General features: G+C 40.5%; 1 protein-coding gene across 2 annotated transcripts; it reads right to left on the reverse strand.

The window, feature by feature from the left end:
- Positions 1-2,827: 2,827 nt before the first annotated feature.
- LOC149006851 (tRNA (Ile)-lysidine synthase) lies at positions 2,828-21,242 on the reverse strand. Of its 2 annotated transcripts, XR_016175033.1 has the most exons (5): positions 20,449-21,242; positions 17,615-17,725; positions 17,233-17,520; positions 7,192-7,637; positions 2,828-3,296 (listed from the first exon to the last, which is right to left on the reverse strand). XR_016175033.1 is itself a non-coding variant. In XM_089165384.1 (4 exons), the coding sequence occupies exons 1-4, from the start codon at positions 21,172-21,174 to the stop codon at positions 7,392-7,394; spliced, it is 1,371 nt and encodes a 456-aa protein (XP_089021510.1). In that variant the 5' UTR covers positions 21,175-21,242; the 3' UTR covers positions 3,321-7,391. The 2 variants fall into 2 exon arrangements, 1 of the variants encoding a protein (XP_089021510.1); XM_089165384.1 differs by lacking the exon at positions 2,828-3,296 and having other exon boundaries at positions 3,321-7,637.
- Positions 21,243-22,684: the final 1,442 nt, after the last annotated feature.

Below are 22,684 nucleotides of genomic sequence, written 5' to 3' on the forward strand. Positions count from 1 at the left end.
AGGTCCCAGTTCGGTGGAGTTTGAATTTGCTTATTCTCAAGAGGCTGAAATGATGGCAAATTATGATAGTGATAGAAATGACTTATAAACAAATTTCAGGTCTAAAGTATCGAAACAGTCAATAAAAATTGCTGGGGTAAGATTGCCTAAGATAATTGCGCCACTTTTTTGGATTCTACTTGTTTACAAGCCTCCGTCACCAGATTCGCCCTTTCTGTTAATATGAAACACTACTAATGGAGCCAGATGGGCATCAATTTTCTCAAAAAATGGTTCTTAAATTGTGGTTTATATGGATTTTGGCTTCACAGAATCATTCCAGAAAAGCAGAGTGCACGAGGGTCAGGACAAGGACTTCATATTTTATTGCAAGAGGAGAATGATTGATCTAGTCTAAATCTCAAGTCTCCACCATCGAATTCCTTTGTCTAGTCAAAATTGCTTAAGGCCACAAGGTTTCAGTAGTTTGTTTTGGTTTTGGTAGAGGTCTTGGTCTCTAATCTCTATTGATACTGATAGATTTGTTTTCATACAAATTATGCTTTCCAAGTTCCAAGGGAGTGGCTTACATGGGCATCAGTCACTTGAGCCCATGTAGTCACATTAACAAATTATGGCTTCAAAGGTTTCAGTGATTTGCTATTGATATTCATATCTTCCTTCTTCAAGGTGAAGCTTGCTGGTTCAGTCACTTCAACACAAACCATACTTGTCTACAGAAAATCTCATTGAACCCTTGACCCAAAAAGCTAGACATACTCTTGGAATGAATACTCATGTAAGCCACGGTGCTTGGACAATCCTTTTCTTTTCCAGGGAAAGATATCCAAACACCACACATTTCCTTATCAAGTGCATGAAATAGAGAGTTCAGGGGTTGCTAATTATCTCATTTTAGATTCCCATTTAATGCACAGTCATGCATGAAAAGTTATCTTTCTCTAATGTTCACTTTTATTTCAATCAACCGCACCCATTTATTTAAAGAAATTAATTAACAGTTTAAGACAACTAATATCTAGAAGCTTATGTAACTTAGTGCTTAAGGCTAGATCTTCTCTGGCATCAGTAATTTAATAAATATTTTTATATTTTAATCGATGATTACATCACTTCCAGCTATGTTATTGGCCATCAGTCCATTTTCTTTTTCTTTGATCAACCTGACTGAAGATGTATGTGGAGAGAGAAAAACCACCAATCGGCCATGATTCACCCCCAAAGGTTATACTGGATCATACTTAACTCATCTATGCATTTCTTTCTAGGAACCATAACAATTAAAAATATTATTTTTTACATGTGGGTCTTCTTAGTGGACCACAAACTAACGTTGGTCTCCTTAATGTAATATATTACATGTTGAGTCCTAACCAAACTAACGCCATTAGTCATCGTTAAATATATTTAAATTTCAAACGTCGATGGACCAAAATACCCCTCAAATCATTTAATACATTATATTATTATTTTATTTTTTTGAATATATATATATTTTATCCATATAATTAAACATTTAATGACCAATTATTTATTTTTAAAACATATATTAACATAATGTTTTAAATAACCTAAGGGGTACTTTGGTCCCTTCCCGTTTGAAATTTAAATATAACTTGACCCACATATAATATATTGCATTAAGGAGATTCAACATTAGTTTGTGATCCACTAAAGAGACCCACATGTAAAAAACCATTTGTGGCACAATATGAACTACAAGCCCAATGAAGTTTTTCTTTTCTTTTGATCTGAAATTCATGCAAGCTTGCTTATTGTATGCACTAAACTACATCCTTAAGAGTAATTTTTCTCTATATAATGTAAATATATGCTTCTGTCCTCAAGTTGATTCAAACCATTGATCCATGTTCTATAAGACTTGATCTTTCACCAAGTGCACCAACCCCTTGAGGTTCACTAGCCCAGGGAATCTTATATGCATGAATTTATACCCAAGCATTCAAGATGGACCACGGACATTCAAGTACCTGAAAGATTCATCTTGCTCAATAATCATGTAGTTTTCTAATTCTCTTTATTGTTTTTGAGGAAATTATGCATCTATTAAACCTTTGTCCAGATTTACCACAACAGCGTGTACGAATTCAGGTATTAAATAGATCTTCATACTCAAACGCTGAAGTTTGTTCTTGCTCTTTCTGAAATTTATGGAGAGTCCTAACTAATCCAGTTTTCATCCAGAGAGAGGCCAACAAGACCTAACATTCTCTTTCTTGATCTATGCGAGGAGTTCTAACTAATCCAGTTCATCTGAGAAGAAGATTTCAAGACCTAACACCACCTCTTTTGTTAAGATAAAACTTGGAAGGAGCACGATGGCTAGGTCAGAGAAAGCTTACAGTCACAATGGCTTCACGCTAAAACGCCAGAAGGCATTGACATCCTTAAAACGACATTTCTGAGGTAAAACCTTCATTCTTTCGCCAAGGCTTTACCTTCTCAAGAAGAAAGAGAGAAAGCAGCTGCAGCTGGTTCTAATTGAATGTTTCCCTTCAGCTTTCGCCAAAATCGTCATGAAGGTAAAGCCTGAATATACCAGAAAACTGGCCTGCCATAATACAGAAAAAACAGAAGAATAGAGCAGGGTATAAAAATGGTGAACATACATGGAACGAAATCTGAAGTGGTTTGAAGGCCAGTAATTATCCCATTATGACTATTAAGTAGAGTATTTAAGAACCATGAAGGTAACTTTCCCCACTCCCAACCCAAACCCACACCCCCACCCCCCACCCCAAAGAAAAAAAGAACCACTGGTCTGCACACAATGAAATCAGATCATAATTTCTATATAAGAAACAGCATTTAATTGAATGCCACAGCCTCCCATGCTCTCTGCCATAAATGGGATACAAAAAGTAAACTCAACGTTCAGGCCTACAGGGGCATACAAGACAGAACCCCCAACAAATCAGAACACATGTTGACCTAGGCAAGAACTTGGATATTACACCACAGTATAAATTCAATAACCTAGGGGAATCATTAACTATAAGATGTACAGAAAAGCAGCACAATGTGCTTAGAAATACCTACAAAGAAAGGATCTTGAATATGTACAATTGCAGAACAATAATCAAATATGCAAATAAATAGATAAAGAAATATGAAAATTGAAAATATAATGAAATGTAAATTCCATGTCCCAGGCTATGTATCGATAATTATCTAGAATGAACCAAATTAATGGCCTGCTTCATCTGGTCTGTCTAGACCACAATTTTCGCCATCCAGCTCCTAAATCTTTTTGAGCTTACAATCGAGAGGATTTTCTGTATGAAGCAATACAATGTGAGTACCATCTCTGTAAATTCTCTTCATCATTTCAATGTCATGCAACTTTCAACCAAATCGTTTAGAATCCAATATGATTCAGTTTCAATAAGAAAGTACACTGGTCTTTGAATCAAACAATGATTGGAGGCAAGACAAAGTTCAGGTATCTAAATATGAAACTGAAAAACAGAACACTCGCTACCAAAAAAATACATAAACATAAAAATGTAATGAGTTTTTCGTGTTATGTTCTACTTGTCACAGGTTGCAACTTTGAACTGCTTAGTCTGTTTAAGGAAAAGTTAATCTTGATACCACAACTTTGCACTCACCTTGTGATCAAATTCATCTACTCTTTAGTGTTCACTTTGTCATTCTTGTGTTAAATTTCAGTCCACCAGTAAAAAGTCACTCATGGAACTTATCATTTTCCCTTGCAGAACAACCAGTAGTAAATGCTATGAGAGTTTGGGAGTTAACTAAGAAAAGCATTAACACAAGTTACCTCATTTACATCATACAAGATTGACTTCAAAAAAACATTCCAAGAGCCATTGTTCAGTTGAACTGCAAAATAAAGTGCAGGTGCACAAGATAAAATCTTTGATATGGTATTCCCATTAAACTAAACACAAGTTATCCATATATGGGTGAACAACACATTGAAGGGTTCATACTTGTTATAAGCTCAAGGTATGTGTGACTATCCTCACCATTTCACATGTCAATTTAGGTCCACCGCTGGCACTTTCTGATGAAGATCCATGACAAAGTAAAGTCTCTTGTTACTGGAATAAGCCTACAGTTGGGCCATATGAGGGCTAGGAGCATTGTTTTATGGTTTTACTGGCTAATAGGCCTCCCACATGAGGCCAAAACATAAGTACCAAAGTGGTACACGAATTAAGGCTCATCTATTTAGTTTAAATTATGCTGTACTGATTGAATGCAATTTTATGCGCAGCTGCGCTGGAGATTTCTGTGCATGACCTGGAACGTGCCATGTGTGTTGTTTGCATAAAGTTGCTTTTAATTCAATGGTGGCATTTGAGTGAAGAGTTCAATGAAAATTACATTTTTCTTCCATTCACTCCTTAAATTCACAAAAGAGACCCACACAAATGGTAAACTGCTCCAAACAATTGAGCCATTTTCATTGGATCAAGAAACCCTAGCCCAAGAAAAAAGTTAACTTATCTCAGCAACCAAAACCCTGACACTCCCTATCAAAGTGATTTAGTGAATGACTAATGCCCTATCCTTTTCATGGCATTCATGGTTCTAGAACTTGCAAGATCTCAACAATCTCATGAGATATTTCAGTTTTTTGAGATCTCAAGACGAGATCTCAGGCGGAACCTGAATAATGCATTATCTCGGCCGAGATCTCGGGCCAAGCCTTAGTTATAAATATGAAGTCTCAAGCAAGATTGAGTCATCTCAACTTGACAAAACTTGACAAACTTGACATTGCCTTCTTCCCCTTACTAGCCAATTGTGTATTTTGCCGGAATCTTGGTCGGACAATTACCGACATCAACAATGTGTTTAGAGCATCTCTAGCAAAAAAGATCCAATCCCAATGGATGCAAGAAGATAGAGGACAATGTGTAACTTTTTACTGCAGTAAGAGTCTTGGCTAGAGGTAAAACAAGGTTCAAGCAACAATTAGTTGGAGTTTGTGTAGATACACCCAAGTGCCACCAAGTCACTCCTGAGGTACAGAAAGTCGTAGCTGAAAACTCATATCATTTGCAGTTGGCTAGAGCTCTGCAATGTATAGGAGGTGCAGAAGGAGGTGGAGCTGGTAAAGGTGATGCTGGGGGAGCAGGAGTTGGAGGAACTGCTTAGTACCTCATTGATTCTAGTCTAGTTACTCTTGTACTCTCATGGTGTATAACTTATAAAGTACACTGATCTTGTCAAGTGAAATTGTGAATAATTGAACATGTTCGATGTATTGTTTAACCTTAAATTTTGATGTATTCATTTTTATCAAGTACCAGTTGTGTGCTTTTATAAGCCTGCGTGTTCACATTTTCAGTGCATCAATTTCAAAGTTAGAATCAAGTTGAAACTCACATCTAGACTCGGTTTTTTCTCATAAATCTGAGAACACCACTATGGTTTGATGATGTGAACGTAAAATATACGGTTTAATAATCATTGAAAACCCTAAATTTAAAGTTCTTCTTCAGGATCTTAATCACATCAACCAGCAGTAAACTAGGGTTTATTACCCTAGGTTAGGGCCTATTTGAAGGTTCTAGGGTTTTAGAATGTGTTGGCAAGGGTTTGGCTAGGGCCAAGACTGAGGGTTGGATGAAATACATCCTAAATTTTGCTGTTAATTTAATTTCAAAACTGAAATTAGGGTTTTAAAGTTTGGGAGGAATTAGGGTTTCCAGGGGGTGGCTAAGGCTAGGGTCATAGTCGAAGTCAAGGAGGAATTAGGGAGGCTGTTCCTAAATGGAATTAGGGTTTGGATGAATGGTTTGGAAGTTATGAATGAAAGTAGGGCTAGGGTTTCTTAGGCTTGCAGAAGAATTTGAAGTTCATGACTTACTAGGGTTATGAGTGAAGAGGATAGGCTGAAATTGGGATCAAGGGTAAAGGAGGGAGGGGAATTTGATTCCTAAAGGAGGTGTGTATTGGTAGGGGTTTAGGGTTTGAGAAAATTCTGGTTTTAGAATTCTGGAAATTCCAGTACAGCCACAAGAGAGAAAAAAGAAGAAGAAGAAAATAGAAAAGAAAGGTCTAGGGTTGGGGAAAGGAGGGGATAAAAAGAAAATGGGGTGTGGAGGAGAGGGAATGCTCTGCAGGAGATGGGAAGGGGGGAAGGTGATGTGCCTTAGGAAGGGCAGGCTGGATCTAATGGATTAGGGTTTGAGGATGGGGAAGAGAGGCTGCCAGTGAGAGGACTGAGAAGAAAGAGAAGGTCGTCTGTGCTTTACTTGAAGAAGGGAATGGGAGCATTGAAGAACTTCAAATTACAGAAAATTATAAACACAAACAGCCGCAAGTCTCCCCTCCTAGCAAAACCCGCAATTCCTCTCTTGGCACCTTCCAATTCTCAAATTTTATTATACATCAAACCTGTCTTTTATAAGCTAGAGAAGCTTTTATTATAGCCTTACAAGTGTGTAATCACATTAGGAATCAACATAAGAAGGTTACTCAAACTTGGGACTCTTAACTAGACTTGAAACACATTTAAATAAGGACTCTATCATAACTCATCCTAGGATGATCCAGATTGCAAATAAGAGTAGATATCTACTTGTAATAAGAAGTGGACTGTAATTAAGGGAGTCCCTTCATAATTGGGACTCCTAACTGAACTAGGACTCTTCAATAACTTGTCCAAAACTAAACCCAATTCAAAAACCAAAGTAAATCTACTGATTCCAACAAAGCCAAATTTGGCATCAACTAAAAACAAACAAAATTATCAAATTGCCCTTAATCTCTGAACAGCAGTGTAGGCCTTGTTTGAATGGGTTGGGGGGGTGTCTAAGTGATGGAGTTGTAGGGGTAGGACTGATATGGAGAGGTTGTTTTCTAAGACACAGGTTTTCTTTGGTGCCTGATCTGCATCATCGAGGGACAGTTTTTAACTGTGCAACTGAATCTAAAGTCAGAGAGGTAGGAAATGTGTTCCCTCAATAATCCATCCACAAGAAACAACCAAACATTAACTATTAAAGAATAATTGATAACTAGCTGCTTGCAATCTTAAAGAAAATGGGCAACTAGAAAGAAAAAGCATAGACAGTATAAGCCATGGACACAAGCTTCAAATACAATTTGCCACATCGATTACTTTATATGTGCAAGTTGAATATCCTCCAAGGGCAACAAGAAGCAACAAAAGAGCAATGGAACGTTGACCTTGGATAGCTGAAGATGGAAACAATCACTGCAGAAGTCAAGATCAATCTTGGATTTACCATGATGCTGAATAATATTGCTTAAGCTTCATTATAACTTTTTTCACTGTTCTTCTCACAATAATCCATCTCAGAATGCTATTTTGGTACAAACATTGCTTACGTGCCAGAATGAGATGTTTGAGATAAACCAAATCTCTACTAATTCCATGAAGGACTAGTCAAGCGAGCATCTCTAAAGACTGAAGTACCCCCAGATCCTGCAGGAGAAGGAGATGAAGCAACATAATGTGTTCCAGACACCGATACTGCTGCCAAATTTGTAGAGTGGCTTTGGGGCCCAGTAGGAGCAAAACGTGACGGACTTGCTATAACAGCCATTGATGGGGCTGTAGTAGGCTGGGTATATGCAGTGGCTCCAATACTCACTCGGTTGCTGTTCAGAACCTGCAAACTCAAGGTGAGAGTACAAGTGAATATTTTGTGGACAGTGAAAAGTTCAGCAATAAAGAATTCCAAATGAGACCTCAATAATAATGATAAAAAATAAAAATAAAAATAAAAAAGGTGAACCAGCGAGTTTTCCACACAAGCAGAGGCCAGGGGAGCATTTTTCTTATGCAGCCTTACCCCAACAATTTAGCAAGAAAATTTTCCAAATGAGTCCTCATTGATATACATTTTAAATCAACAAAAAAATTCTGACATAACTGTTACATGGTTGCGTTTGTGAAGTTATTTCCCTAAGTTGACTTAGAAGATCAATGTCAGTGCCAAATAAAGCTGCACTGAGAAATCAGATATGAAGCTGGTGGATTTTTGTGCCAATTATGAAAAGATAGAAAGTGACATTACCTCAGATGCTACTAAACCACCATTACATTCACAATATTATAAACAAAAAAGATCATCTCAGAAAAATTCTACATTCGCATAAAGTACATCAGGTGTGTATTTTGACATAGACAATTAGATATCATGGCAACAGGGTGACCAAGTAGGTGGCCAACAGCCTTGTCACTTGGTGGGCGCCCACTGTGACTGAGGCCACCAATAGTGCTGGATTTGCACCAATATCGGTTGTGATATGTTAATATGAATGGTTACATGAACAGTGTTGTAGTATTCAACTTGAGTCTTAGAAGGACTGGGCAGGACCCACCTAAACCATGCTCAGTTGACCAGCTGCTGGCTGGTCCTGGTGCTTTCTTCCTGTGGTTTTTTAGCCCAGAAGGCACCTTGGCATCAAGGCAGAACCAAAGTGCATGCCTTAGTAGTCAAGGCATTGGTTTGGCATCCAATAAAGCATCTTATTATGTCAACTTCACGTGTTTTTTAATCTGTTTCTAAAACTGCTACTTATTATTTCAAATTGTTCCTTTTTATTAACTTGCCATTCCAGTTATATATGAAGTACGGTACCTACACTGAGACACACTATATCAAGCCTATGTTAGCTCCCATTTCTCATGTCAAAAGCCTCAACCCCATCTGTTGATAGCACGAGCAGTAGAAACCAAGAAAGTAAGAAAGCGTAGCAGACAACAAGAAATTGGCCACAAATTATAAGCTTCAGGCTGGCAACAAACAGAATGGGGAAGAAAACTTCAGTAATTTAACCTATCCCTGATTCCCTGGTTAGGGAATCTTTCCAATCAATCACTCAAAGGCTCATGGCCCAAAGCTGTTATGTCATCAATCAATCAAATTTAACAGCTTTGGCAGCCATTCCTGTTCATATAGACTAAAGGTAAAACTCCTCTCTAACCAGTAGACCTGAAAGCTGACTCCTACTATAAATGATAGAACTAACAACCTAAAAGCTATTACCTTTTTTGCTGAAATAGAAAAGCACTAACAGAAAAGTAGCTAACTGTTCCTACTTTTTTTTTGGATGAATAAATAATTAAATTAAAAGACAAAAACCACAAGGAGATACCAAGTAGAGGGGGGGATACAAAGCCTATCAAGGGGAAGGCCTGATGGAAGAAGCGAGACTCCAAGAACTAACAATCAGCCTATTCCTAGAGGAGTCGTCCACCGGGGGATGGGAAATAGAAAGAAGCCTAGAAGAGACATCAAAACAGATGGCATTCCAAATCCTATCAGAGACCGGGATATGGCGGCTAATGAGGAATGCTTGGGTGGGAAGGGCTAGGTTAAGGGCTCTCCAAAGTGTAAGGGAGTGGCAGGGAATGTGGCCTTTGAACCAAACCAAAGGGGCCCGGGGCAAAGGAAGTTCTAAGGAGACTCCAGGCTGAAGAGGTGGTAAAGAATTTAGCGGGGGAGGGGAGCCAAATGGTATCACAAGGTGAGGATGTAAAAAAAGAAGGGGGGGGGGAGGGGAGGGAGTTCTAGACTTGTGTGAGACTCAGGTGAGGGGGGGTGGACCAAGAACCATTAGCGATGAAGGAAGAGAGGGGGATGGATTTGGGAATACGGGTTTCGTAGGCAGAGTGGGGACCAAGATGGGTGAACAAGATAGCCATCGGATGCCATGGGTCAAGCCAGAAAAAAGTGGAGCAACCAAAGGAGATTTGGATAGAGATAGCAGGAAGGGCTCAAGGGCAAAGGAGAAGGAGTTTTCTCCAAATCCAGGAAGGGTTAGGGGGGACGGGAGCAGTCCAGATGGAGTCTGATTTTAGAATGTGAGAGTAAACCTAGGTTTCCTGGGATGCAATTATGCTTGGAGGCAATTTTTCAGATAAGTTTTAAGGAAACATGCAATGTTGACATCAGAGATTCAGCGGATACCCAAGCCCCCTTAAGATTTGGGGCGACAGACAGTAGCCTAACTGATGGGATGGAGGAAATAGGAGGATTCTTGACCTTTCCAAAGGAAGGTGCAATAGAGGGATTCTATAACCCGAATAGAAGATTTTGGGATTGAAAAGATTCCACACCAATAGAGATAGGAAGATTGGAGGACAGAACGAATGAGCACCACTCGACCAGGAAAGGAGAGAAGCTTCCCCTTCCAAAGTTGGAGCTTTTTCCGAATGTGGTCAAGCATCGGGGTGTTGATGGCAAGCGAGGCGGCCAAGGATAAAGGGAAGGCCGAGATAGGTGACATGGAAGGAGCCAAACTTGAAGCCAGTAAGAAAAAGGGAGGAGTAGACAGAATTGGAGACTACCAGAGAGAAAGAGGGAAGATTTATCTAGGTTAACCCAAAGACTAGAGAGGGACTCAAGACCTGGAGAGAGCTTCAAGAATGGAAGAGATGGATTCCAGCTTTAGAGAAGATCATGAGATCATCCGCGAAGGCTAGATGAGTGAGCTTCAGGGATTTGCATTTTGGGATGGGGGGGATAAGAAGTTGATCGTTTTTGGTTTGAAGGAGACGAGAAAGGACAATCCAGAGCCAAGGAGAAGAGATAGGGGAGAGGGGACAACCTTGCAAGAAGGGAAGTAGCCAATAGGAGAACCGTTAGTGATGATAGAAAAGTGAGGGGTGGAGATGCATATTTCTATCCAGTGAACAAGGGGGGGGGGAGGAAGCCCATGGCAGAGAGAACTTCACTGATGAAGTCCCAACGAATGGAATCGAAAGCTTTGTGGAGGTCAACCTTAAGAAGGGCTACTGGAAACTGGGCAACTCTATCAAACCCTCGAACAATCTCCGCACATAGGAGAATGTTGTTCAAAATACTACAACCAAAGATGAATGCAAATTGATTGGAACTCACAAGAGCGGGGATGACTCGCATGATTCGGTTCGCGAGGACCTTGGAAATGAATTTGTAGATGAGGTTACAAAGGGAGATAGGTCGAAAATCAAAGAAAGAAGTGACCCCAGGTTTTTTGGAGATGAGGCAAATGAATGTTTGGTTAATGGAGGAGAGCTGAGAGGGATTGAAGAAAAAGCTAAAGATCACACTAACAAGATCATCCTCGATGAAGTCTCAATCAGCCAGGAAGAAGCCCATACTAAAGCCATAAGGGCCATGAGATAGTTGGCCTTGTGGGAGCGGATGGCGTAGATGATTTCCTCGGAGGAGGGGATGGAGCTAAGAGAATCTAAGGAGGAGGGGTCAAGGAATTTGTTGAGAAGAGAGGGGGGAAGAGGGGGCGGGGAGGGAGAGAGGGGGAAGAGAGGAGATTGAGAGAAGAATGAGATGACTTCTGCCTTGATACTAGGGGGATCATAAACCCAAGAACCATTCCTAGAAGGGAGACAACGAATGGAGTAAAAGTTAAGACGAGCTTTGAGGGAAAAATGAAAATAAGCGGTGTTGGCATCTCCAAGCTCGAGCCATTTGATTATGGCTTTTTTACGGAGAAAACTTTCCTCTTGGGAAATGAGGGAGGAGAGTTCTAAGGAAAGAGACTTCTCATTATTCGCGAGAGAGGGGTCACGAGGGTCATTTGGAGGAGGCTTTGGGCCCTAGAAAGCTCAAAACAACAAGAAGAGATCCGGGAAGAGATATTGCCAAAAGAAGAGGAATTCTAAGATCGGAGAGCAATCTTGGTATTCCTAAGCTTTCGAACATAGGCAACTTGGGGGAGGGAATGACAGTAGACTGGCTGACCCGGGCAGATTGGACGGTGGGAAGGAAGGAGGGGCTAGAAGTCCACATATCGAAGAATTTGAAGGGTTTGGAGACAAAAGACAGAGGATCGAGGATGTGGAGGTGGTAGGGAGAATTGTCGGAGAGGGATGGGCGGGAGGAGGCAAAAGAAGTGAGGAAGCAGGAGAGCCAGGATTCATTAACAAGGAAGCGGTCAAGTTTGGAGGCAATACGGGCATCTCCAAACCTGCAGTTGTGCCAAGTAAGATGGTGGCCAAGCCATCGGAGATCAGAGAGACCCACATCGTCAAGACAATAATTGAATGCATCAATCGCCACCAAGTCTGGCGAGCATCCACCCACCCTCTCATGTGAGAAATGGACAATATTGAAGTTGCCTCCAATACTACAAGGGTGACCCACAGTAGAGGGGTAGATAGCACAGAAATCATCCCAAATAAGGGAACAATCGGGATTGCCGTTGAGGCCATAGATGATAGTGAGGAAGAAAGGAGGATTCAAGGGGAGAGATTGAGGAGTAAGGCGAAAATGCATGAGCTGGGGGTGGTGGATAAGAGAGAAGACTGAAATTTGATTGAATCCTATAAAATCCAAATATGCCCATTGGGGTAATATTGGAATTAGAGAGAAAGGACCAAGAGGGAGCAATAGGAAGGGCAATTCCGGCGGGTGTTGTCATCATGGAGTGTTCAGTTCGCAAGGAGAGTTCAGGCCTGGGTTTTGGTCATCAAAGTTGGGTTTAAGGGGGTGGGAGGATGGTTGGTCCAGAAGTTGTAGGTGGGCTAGGTAAAGACGGTTATTGGGTTTAAAAGTGGGTGATGGGCTTAGGCCGTATGTTGAGGGGGTTCAGTTGTTGGGCCCGACACAGGAGGGTGTATTGGTCCAAGGGGAAATGGCGGTAAAGATGGGCCTAGCGAAAGAGCCAAAAGGGTTTATAAAGGGCATAGGTGTTTTTGGGTTGTGGGCACTTTGAGTTTGAGGAAGACAGGTTCATGACAGGTTGGGGAGTGGTAGGGTTACTTGAAGAGGAAGGTTATAGGTGCACGTTGGTAGAGGTTGTTTCAACACTAGCAAGAAACGGGAGCGTACTTGGGTAGAGTGAGAGCCAGAGTTCAAAGGTTCTGTAGGTTGCGGACAAAACGACTACCATGGAAGAGCGAACTGGGGCAATGTCGGATGGCAGCGCAATTTCAAGCGAGATAGAGATCTTCATTATCGGCATCAGTGATTTTGGATTTGCAAAGGGCTTCGGCGTGATAGAGGGATTTGGTAGCAGCTTTTTTAAATTTGTAGAGATTTGATGGGAAAAAAATTCCTTCTGTTTCTCCGGTAAGTCTTGGCGGCTGGAGTAGCAGTCGGAGATGAATCAACAATATCAGCTGTAGTGCACTTTTCCAATATGTCAATCAAAGGACATGGCACAGAGATACCATGGGAATCCAACGACATATGGTCTTTAAGGGGCCGCGGCAATCGAGCAGGCAGAGGTGAAGAGAGTCGCACTTCAGGAAGAGGCAGAGGAGAGACACTTTCGGTGGGCGGATGTATCGACGGCAAGCTGCCCAAAGGTAGCGACGGCTGCGACAAGCTTTTGGATGCAAAGGCAAGATAACATAACGTAGCATCATGGCCAAAAGAAAAGCAAGTTTCACATATGTTTGGAATCCAATCATACACAATGATTTGGTCATAGTGGAGTCCTAAATCGTCTTCAATGGAGATGCATAGGGGAAGAGGCTTATCAGCAGGAAGTTAGGAACATCTACACAAATTCGAGCGTAGGAGAGGCGCTGCAAATTTAGAGTCTTCGAGTCAGTTCAGAGAGGGAGACCTAGAGCTGAACCAATGCGACTAAGAAAATCCTGATTCTAGAATTCCAAGGGGAGACCGGGGAGGTTGATCCACAAGGGAAGGGAGCTGAAGTTGACCTGCCGGAGGGGTTTTGAAGGTTCCCAAGATTTGACAAAAACAGGGGACTTGCCAACAAACCAAGGGGAGCCTTCAAGGGCTTTAGCTTTGCAAGCGATGGAGGAGAACTTGAACAAAAATACCCGAGTCAATAACGAATGTTCCCATAGATCCTTGAGCATGCCATTGCTTGGAAAGGGATGCTTTAACAATGCCAAGCGGAGGACAAGGGCCAAGGAATTGACCAAGCACAGCTAGCTTCCAATGGAGAATACCGGATTTTGTAGCAAACGAGGGGCAATGGACCAAAGGGGTGGGGTCCGAGGAAGGGGGGGGATATAGGAAAGGTTGCATTCAGAGGTGAAGGGGATGGTGTTGGGGTGAGAAAAGAGGGAGTTCTAGGCTAAATGAGGTCATGGTAATGGAGGGTGGCTGGGGAGGGTGGGATTGTCCGTTGTTGGGGGTGGAGGAGGAGGAGGAGGAGGGAGGGGAACAGCGGCGAACAGGGGACACCGGGAAGGGGGGTTGCAGGGGGGAGACATCAAGAGCCATCCAATCCCACTCCAATTTAAAAGTTATCTCAACTACAAAGAATCCTCACTGTTCCTACTTGAACAAGGAATTTGAAAAAGCAACTACTAAACCTAGTCCTTTATCCTACCTTGTACACAACTTTTAGGCCTTTTAAATTAGTCCATTATAAATGCTATGTATTCTGTCCCAGACCCTGCTAAATGCAGAATCTTTGTGCACTGGGTACAACCTCCCTAAAGTAGCCCATTATAAAGAAAACAGACAGAATCAAAGGCCCAATGCGTAAGTAACCAAATCCCAAGGCTTATTTCCAATAAAACTAGCCCTCTAGGCGCTAGGTGTCATATCTGCATCAATTAACTACTTGTAAGTAGCGGATATTATGGTAACTTTCATTTATATACCTTTATGCATGTTTTACTAAAACCATGACTAGTTCAAAAAAATGCCTACTTTAGATGATTAAGCATGCATACCTTGAACACATAACACCAGGTCTTAAAGTGTCTGGGAACAATTTGATTTCTGAGATTTCCAAGCCGTATGGAGAGTAACCAGGTTTTGCAAATGAACCACATACTTCGAAATAGATAGTAATGAAGATAAAGTAATGCATCCTTACTAGAATAAGGCTTATTCTTCCAAGATGTTCAAGGCAACACTAGTTTCCAGGCCCAGACCTTGATTTCAGCTATGGTGTAAGGGATGATTTTTTAATGGATTCCCTGAATGTGTTTGGACGGTTGGACTTTGAATTCCCTGGTTAGGATAATTGGTATGAAGTGGTCTCAAGGTTGATAGGATGTTAGTTTTAGGGACATTCAGAATGGTGGGCTGCGGTAGAATCCTGAGATATGGGATAAGAATTTATGAAATGGAGCGAAACTTGCAAAGAAATGTAGGTAATAGTATAAAGATATGATCCCCCCAAGTTTGATTGGGCTTGGATAGCTAAATTGGAAGATCTAAGGGTTCTTGTTATGGGGGGTTTCCGGAGTATGAAAATTCAATAAAGTATCTAGATCTGGAAATTTGACAGTCATAATGGGTCAAACTGGGATATAAGGTCACTAGGCTAAGGGGATGATGTACCTAAAGTGTGGCACACAAATCTAAAGGTTAGATTGGCATAGATCTGTCATTGAATTTTGGGTCTTTTGTAAAGTCCATAAAATTCAAGAAAATTTTAAAAAAAAAAGTGATATGAGTAGGCATCGGACCAAGGATGGGATCCAAACAGACAACAAAGCAAATGGAGAGGATGGATTCTATAGGCTGCCAGCTTTACCTGATTGGAGCCCTATGGATGCTGCAATTCACCTAACATGGAAATCACAGGCTGTCCTATACACAGCCGAAGTCAAGAGTTTAAGCTTGTTTACACTTAAGCCTTGGATCTTCAATCCCAATTGACAGATTCAGAATCGAAGGGAACCTTGGATTCAATATTCAAAGTCTGCTCTCCCCCCCATCAAATGGAGGGATCTATTTACACAAATTATGGGTTGGATTTCCTGATCTGATTTGAATTCCAGCCTTGTTCTGATTTCTAATACTAGGGGGTCTTCATAGTTAGACTTCTACAAGGCCCAGTTTTGGATAATAAATAACTAGATGTTTAAAAAAAGAAAGATCACAAGCCTAATATGCCCCTCCAGTGGACAGAATTTGTAGTTCTGTTAAGCATGGTTTGATGTATCCCACGCTACGATATGTATCCATATTGTATACAACTGATATGATAAATATCCATACGTCCCTCTTTTAAATGTATTGGCTAGTACAATATAATACTCGATACAAGATGACATATCTCTTAAAATCACCTGATATTGATACTTTAAACCTTGCTGTCAAGTACACCAAAAAAAACTGACATAAAACTATAAATAAGCTGCTGGATAGCAGCCCTAGGTGCAAAGCAGCAACCCTAGGGGGTTCTTTTGGCCCTCCACTTGGTCTTGGACTTGGAGGGCTCAAGATACAGCATCATAAAGTAGAGAAGAAGAGGAAGATAATGGGAAAAAGAGAGATGAGAGATGAAATAGAGAAGAAAAGGAAAAAGAAAGTATGAAAAATGGGCAAAACCAGGAAAGACGGGAAAAAAGAAGGGGAAGTTTCAAGTCTTTTAGTTCCTCGCCAATTTGATCAAACCCAAAAATTCCATCGAACTCCAAAAAGTGTCAGGAACTTTTTTGGTCCATACCAGGTTGAGACCAAGGTACGAAAGTTCAGCAAAATTCGCCAGTTCGCCCCTTGGCAAACTTGGCAAACCAGCAAATTTCGCCAAATATCGGGTGAAATTTTGCCCTATAATTTCAGTTTTCAGACAGTCCACTTGAAAGCATTAATTACTCAAAACTGCAATAATTGCAGTCTTTGACATTTCTGGTTCTATTTCTTTAAAATCTTCAACATCCACAAGCAAACTATTTGACTACCCTACCCAACACTCAAAAGGACAAAAGAAGAGAAAACAATGAGATTCAAAAGTAGCCGCAATTCAACAGTTTTTTTTAATTAAAAAATAATATAAAAAAGGAAGAGAAATCGTTGAATGAGTACAGATGTACAAAAAAATCAAACTGTGGAGATTTGAAATACGGTTTCCCAAAAACTCTAGCAGGCCAGGTTGGCTGTTTAAAAAAAAATCTAATAATTACAGAGGATGTGACATTAGAAACTGCTGCAGTGTTGGGGGTTTCAAAAAGTCAGCGTAATAATTACAGCGGATGTGACATTAGAAACCGCACCCAGCAGCAATACACATGAAGTAGAAATGAAAAAATGTAGCAATATTTCACGAGATATCGTAAAAATCAGCGTTTATCGCCGAATTTTCGGCGATATCTCAGCAAAATATAGAAGACATCAGTTTCGGTGGGACTTCAACTCTGGTACCCGCCAAACTCGACAAATGTCTTACAATGGCTGAGAAATGATGAATGGTTTGGAACCAAAGTTTTCTTGGTTGGAAATGAAAATTAAGCTAATGCATGAAACAGGGAGAAACACAATAAGTAGTAATATCCTGAGTAAAAAATTCAATAGGCATTACTTATTGACTTACTGGATTGTGTTGAAGGGGGCTACACATAGGCCTTCTAAGAGGAGACGCAGCAGAAGGAGATGTGCTGCGCATGCGCTGCAAATGGCGGTTTTGTGAACTCTGGTTTGAGACATCTTCAGCTTCTCCTTCTAGATCACCACCAAAATTAGCTTCAGAGCTCATCCTAGGAGCAGCGTGCCTAGTAGACCCCAATTCAGCTGTACCATCCAATTGCAGGGGTCCAGGAGGGCGAGTAATTGATGCTTGCATACTGTTTCGCTTCTTCATTTCCTCCTCTGCATTTAAAATCTGTAGGACATCAACAATATTAGCTCATAGATCTCTACTTGGAAGGAGGAAAAAAAACATAACTCATCTTGAAGAAGGTGAAACAAAAGTTCACCTGCTTCAGCATTTGTACTAGATTGTGCTTCTTCTGGTTTAAGCTTTGCAACTTCTCCTCCAATTCAATTTTCCTTTTCTCTTTGTCACTTGGTACATCCAAACCATTTACCTGTCAAGTAAGATGACTCTTGACTGCTAAAGGACGAAAGTCACTATAAAGAAGGGGAAAACAAAGACCCAGCTACAATACTCTGCATACAAGTCATTCAAAATTTGTAGGATGCCGGCAATATTCCAGTTAAGAACAAAGATAGCAGAGGACACCCGAGAACACATTAGTGAGGAGATATTAAATTCCTTATGATTGAATTTCAACTACAAATCAAATGTGTGGGGGCCTGGGGGTGGGGGGACAATTTACTACTACCAAGGCATATAATCACAAACAATTAACGAAGACCAACACGTTTGTTCATAGTTATATGATCTGGCAACAGACAAACTCAATAGAGTATAGACAAGCATCTATCATCCCAAACATATGCAATTGTCTAGATCAGTGTCTAGTTAAGTGCCACTAAGCCAAATGGTCAGATGGTATGGACTATCTATCTCCTGTGGAGAGCAATCCATTACAACTATCTAACCAGAGGCTACCCAAGACCTCTAGCATATAAGCTGAGTCTCCAGTTTCAAAGTGGCAGCATTCAGATAGTTTGGGCCATCTAGATTCAAAAGTTGAAACTGTAGATTTATCATAAGACACTGCAGTTCCGGGAAGTTATTTACAATCCACGGTTGAACTGCATATTTAACATCAAGTAACAAGCTGCTGGCAAGGATTTCGTGAAACTACAGCAAGTTATTGATAATAAACAGCCCCCGATTCTTCTTCTAATCCTCCAAAAATCTTAGACTTTTATTTTTATTACTAACCTATAAATCCATAAAACTGCAATTACCTTGTAACCACCCACCAAAACCCCTCCATGTTGTGACCAATAAACTTCCAAATCCCATTCGCTCTAATAATATAATATCCAAAATTAATTAACCCAACCTTCCAGAGGTCACCATACTTGAATCAAAACTGCAGTATAAACTCACTAAGACTTGATCCTTTCAATTTTCACTTTTTCCAAAAAACCCAGAAACCAAACCTAATATGCTAAAACTTTAAATGCAGCATTCAAACCTTCTCTTTGCCTAATCATCATCTTTCTAACCAAGCCCAACATTCAAACCATAGTTATCAAGGCAGCATCCTCATCCAGTTGCTTTTCTTCCACCTATGCATCTAACATCTCATTAATGCCTTAAAACACCTAAGCACCATGACAACTATGATTTAGACCCTAACTTTAACCTAAACCTAGCCCTCACGTGGACCCCATACCCAATTCTGACCTGCTCGAACTTGACTGCTCATAGAGATCTTGGTTCGCTGGCCCATAATTGATGTCCTGTCAATCTAGGCTTACATTTCAAAATCTCATTGGTCAAATTGTGATGCAGGACTCAGACCATCACCCTAGCAAACTTGTAGAGACTTAAAAAAGACTCAAAATACTACCAAGAAGTTAAAATAATGAAAGGAACTAACTCAAGACAGGTTTGGAATTGTAGAGTTCTAACCCAAACTAACTAGAAGACTTAAAGAAAAATAACAACAACTCGGCCTTATCCCAACTAAATGGGGTCACCTACATGGATCTTTGCAAATACAAATATTAATGATAAAAAAAAAATGAAAAAATAGAAGAAAAAAAAAGTAACTTTCATAATAATTACAACTACTCTCATACAAAAACACACTACCCGTGATCATCTACATAGATCCTTGCCCTTCAGTCAGCTTGATCTGATTTTATACTCGGACAAGACATAGGCAAAGATATCTTTCTTCACCACTTCATTATGATTATTTCAGGCCTGATCCTAGTCCTTGAACATATTATAGGCCCATTAAAGTGGCACTTTACAATAAAAACTGAGAACATATTGGATCAAAGACCTAACTAACTAACGCGACCAAATTATTATTTTTAATAAAACAAGCTCATTTAGGTAATTAAGCTCATCAATCTTCTTCTTCATCTTTCCCATTTGTAGATGCAAATTATTCGTTGCCTTATCCATCTTTCTCATCTCACCCCCCATATTACCTGGATAAAGACAAGGCTACATTTTGAAACAGGTAATATAACTTCCAACCCATCCATATCTAACATCCAATTCTTAGTCATATACAATAGAGGAATGTCCTAGCTGCTCCATAAGTCTGCCCCATCTACAAACAATAAGGTAGTATCATATCGTTAAAGAAGCATCACTAGACCCAATATGATTAAAAAACTACATTTGTCGCATCAATATCACGGCTAAATGGTTGAATCCGAATCCCATAGCCAACGACAACAAAGAAACATTGTGCATCTTAAATACGAATAACTCTGTTAAAAACCTGACCCATCTTTGCACCAAAATGATCAGATTCTTCCTTGATAACATTCATGTCAAAAGCAACTTCGTGAGACAAGACCACAAAATAATCGTATTATGACAACCGCTATACTTGTTTTTATGTGTGTCTTATGATGTGTGCAAAACAAATCCCAGGTCATGTATGGAGTCATTCAAAGAGAGAGAGAGAGAGTCTCAAGTTAGTAGAGCTTGGCAAGAAGAAAACCCACATATCAATATTTTATCAGGCTGGTTCTGCTCCAAGTCCTGATATTGTTGTTCCCTTTTTCAAGTTGTTATTGCACAAAAATTAGGCATGGCATTGATTTTGAGTGTATATATTATTCAAATATAGTTTGTTGCTAACAATGATAACGCTCGTCCCATGACCACCATAAACAACCGCAATTAAAGAAGAAGAGTCCTTACCTCCACCGTGAGTTGGACAGAGGGCACCGGCTTCTCCTCCTGTGAAACTTTTGAGGTGAGGGCACCGCCGTCTGGTAAGGCGACCTTGCCTGTAGGAGATGAAGGAGAATCGAGAACAACCTTGGTTTGTTCGGGATTAGAATCGCCGCCAGCTCCGCTTTGTTCGCCAACGTGCCCAACAGATGGCCGCCCATCAGAACCATTCACCGCGGTTGGCTGGGAATCGGACTGAGTAGTTTCAGTAGATTGCTGAGTTTGTTTAGAGCAGCCACTGTCTCCAACGCCTTCCTCTTGCTTCGAGTCGGGGTTAGAGCAGGCGTTTGGATTAGGGTTAGGAGTAACGTCAGCTGAGGCGGCGATGGCGGTGGCGGTGGCGGTGGCGGTGGCGGTGGCGGTGGCGGTGGCGGTGGCGGTAGTGGCTATGGCAGTTGCTGGGGAGATGCGAGAAAGAGCTTTGTTTCGCTTGCCAACAAGAGTTTTGAAATCTTTGAGAGAAATGCGAGGAGTTGGCATTAACCATCGGCGAGGAACATCGGGAACTTTGTGAAGGTTTCCCCTATAAAGCGAAATTGCGACCATCTCTGATTTCTCCTTCGATCCAACCTCGAAGCTCTCTTCCTTCTTCCTTACAGTGCTTCTCTTCTCTTCGGAATGACGAGTTGATGATGTTTTACGTCTGCGCAGCAACTCACCGGGCGTTTCTTCCCGCCAACGAGCATCTCCCATCAACGATACCCCGCTCGTCGCACAATCTTGTGCGGCGCTCACCGATATGATTCCAAAAATCGATCCATTTTTTTACCCCCAAAAAGAAAATCGATCCATTTCTAATCCTGTTCTACATAAAAAATTGGGGACTGTTCTGATTGGTTCGACCCTTGAACCGGGACAGAACACTAGTTGATTCGACCTCTTGAACCAGGACATAACCGGTACCATTTAAAATCATTTACAGTGCTCATATACATACAAAGGTTGCAGAGAAGTAGGCTCATAGCCTCCCTATTGATGTTATGAGGGATAAGACGAAAACAGACAAAGGAAGTAGGCTCATAGCCTCCCTATTGATGTTATGAGGGATAAGACGAAAACAGACAAAGGAAAACTCGAATCTTTAAGTACCCCAAAAAAAAAATCGAATCTTAAAATATAAAAAATAAATAAATAAATTATATCAGCAATATATTAACATGTTTTTGGTAAAACAATATATTGATAATCACAAAAAGAAAAAGGAAAAAATAACTTTCTTTTTAGAGATGCAATAACATTAATTTTCTTCTCTATTAATGAAGAATATACCATTATTCATCAGGATTGAGATATGATGAAACGATCAAAATGAGTAAGGAGACATGCAATGCATTGGTATAGCATAAATAGTCTACCCTATGGATACTCGAGCACATGTTCGACTCTGTACATTTAAGGTTATGGACGATTTTACATAGGTTAAGCAAAGCTTTGAATGATTGGACTTAGAACATGTGAGATTGACTATAGTAAAAAGTAGAACATCACATGAGGGGTTGACATTGTTACACTTGAAAGCTTACATTAGTGGTGGAGCCCAAACTCCAAATGACGGATTCCATAACATATGATTGATCATTGCAAGAGGTGGAACATAACACGTGAGGTTAATTATTACATGAGTTCGAGCCCTATATATATTTTCAAACGCATATTATCAGATTGCAAGGAAGATCCTATCATTTTATTAAAAAAGGAATCAACATAAATAAGGGGGGGGGGGGGAGCTAGCACCTTACCTCGTCTCATGGCCATTTTGGGTGAGGAAAGTTTTATGTTGGAAAGATAATTGTGCGTGTCATGTAGTATTGTACAAACATGGTTAGACAAATATAACAACTTTATTTATTCACTATAAGAGAACTATAGATTCGTTCATAGTACGTCAACCAATTTGATGCTTCCCCATGAAACTTCCAACAACTCTACGGAAGAAAATATCCTTGAAACACAAATGCATGATAGTTGAAGAGTCTCAACTAATGTGACACGTGAAGTCTAAGAGAGCTTTCATCTTTGCCTTACAAATTGTGTGGATGTTGTAATAATTTGCAAATTATGGAGCCCTATGATGCATGGACAGACGTATCACATTGCATGTGTTTCAAGTTGAGCCTATTGTAGGTGACCAACCACTACATATATGGCCAAGCCTTGCATATGGAATGGACAATTTTGCAAGTTCAAAGTCGAATCTTATGTG

Source organism: Hakea prostrata, chromosome 8 (genome assembly GCF_041222555.1).
Source record: "Hakea prostrata isolate BN-2017 chromosome 8, UWA_Hpros_2, whole genome shotgun sequence".
Lineage (NCBI taxonomy): Eukaryota > Viridiplantae > Streptophyta > Magnoliopsida > Proteales > Proteaceae > Hakea > Hakea prostrata.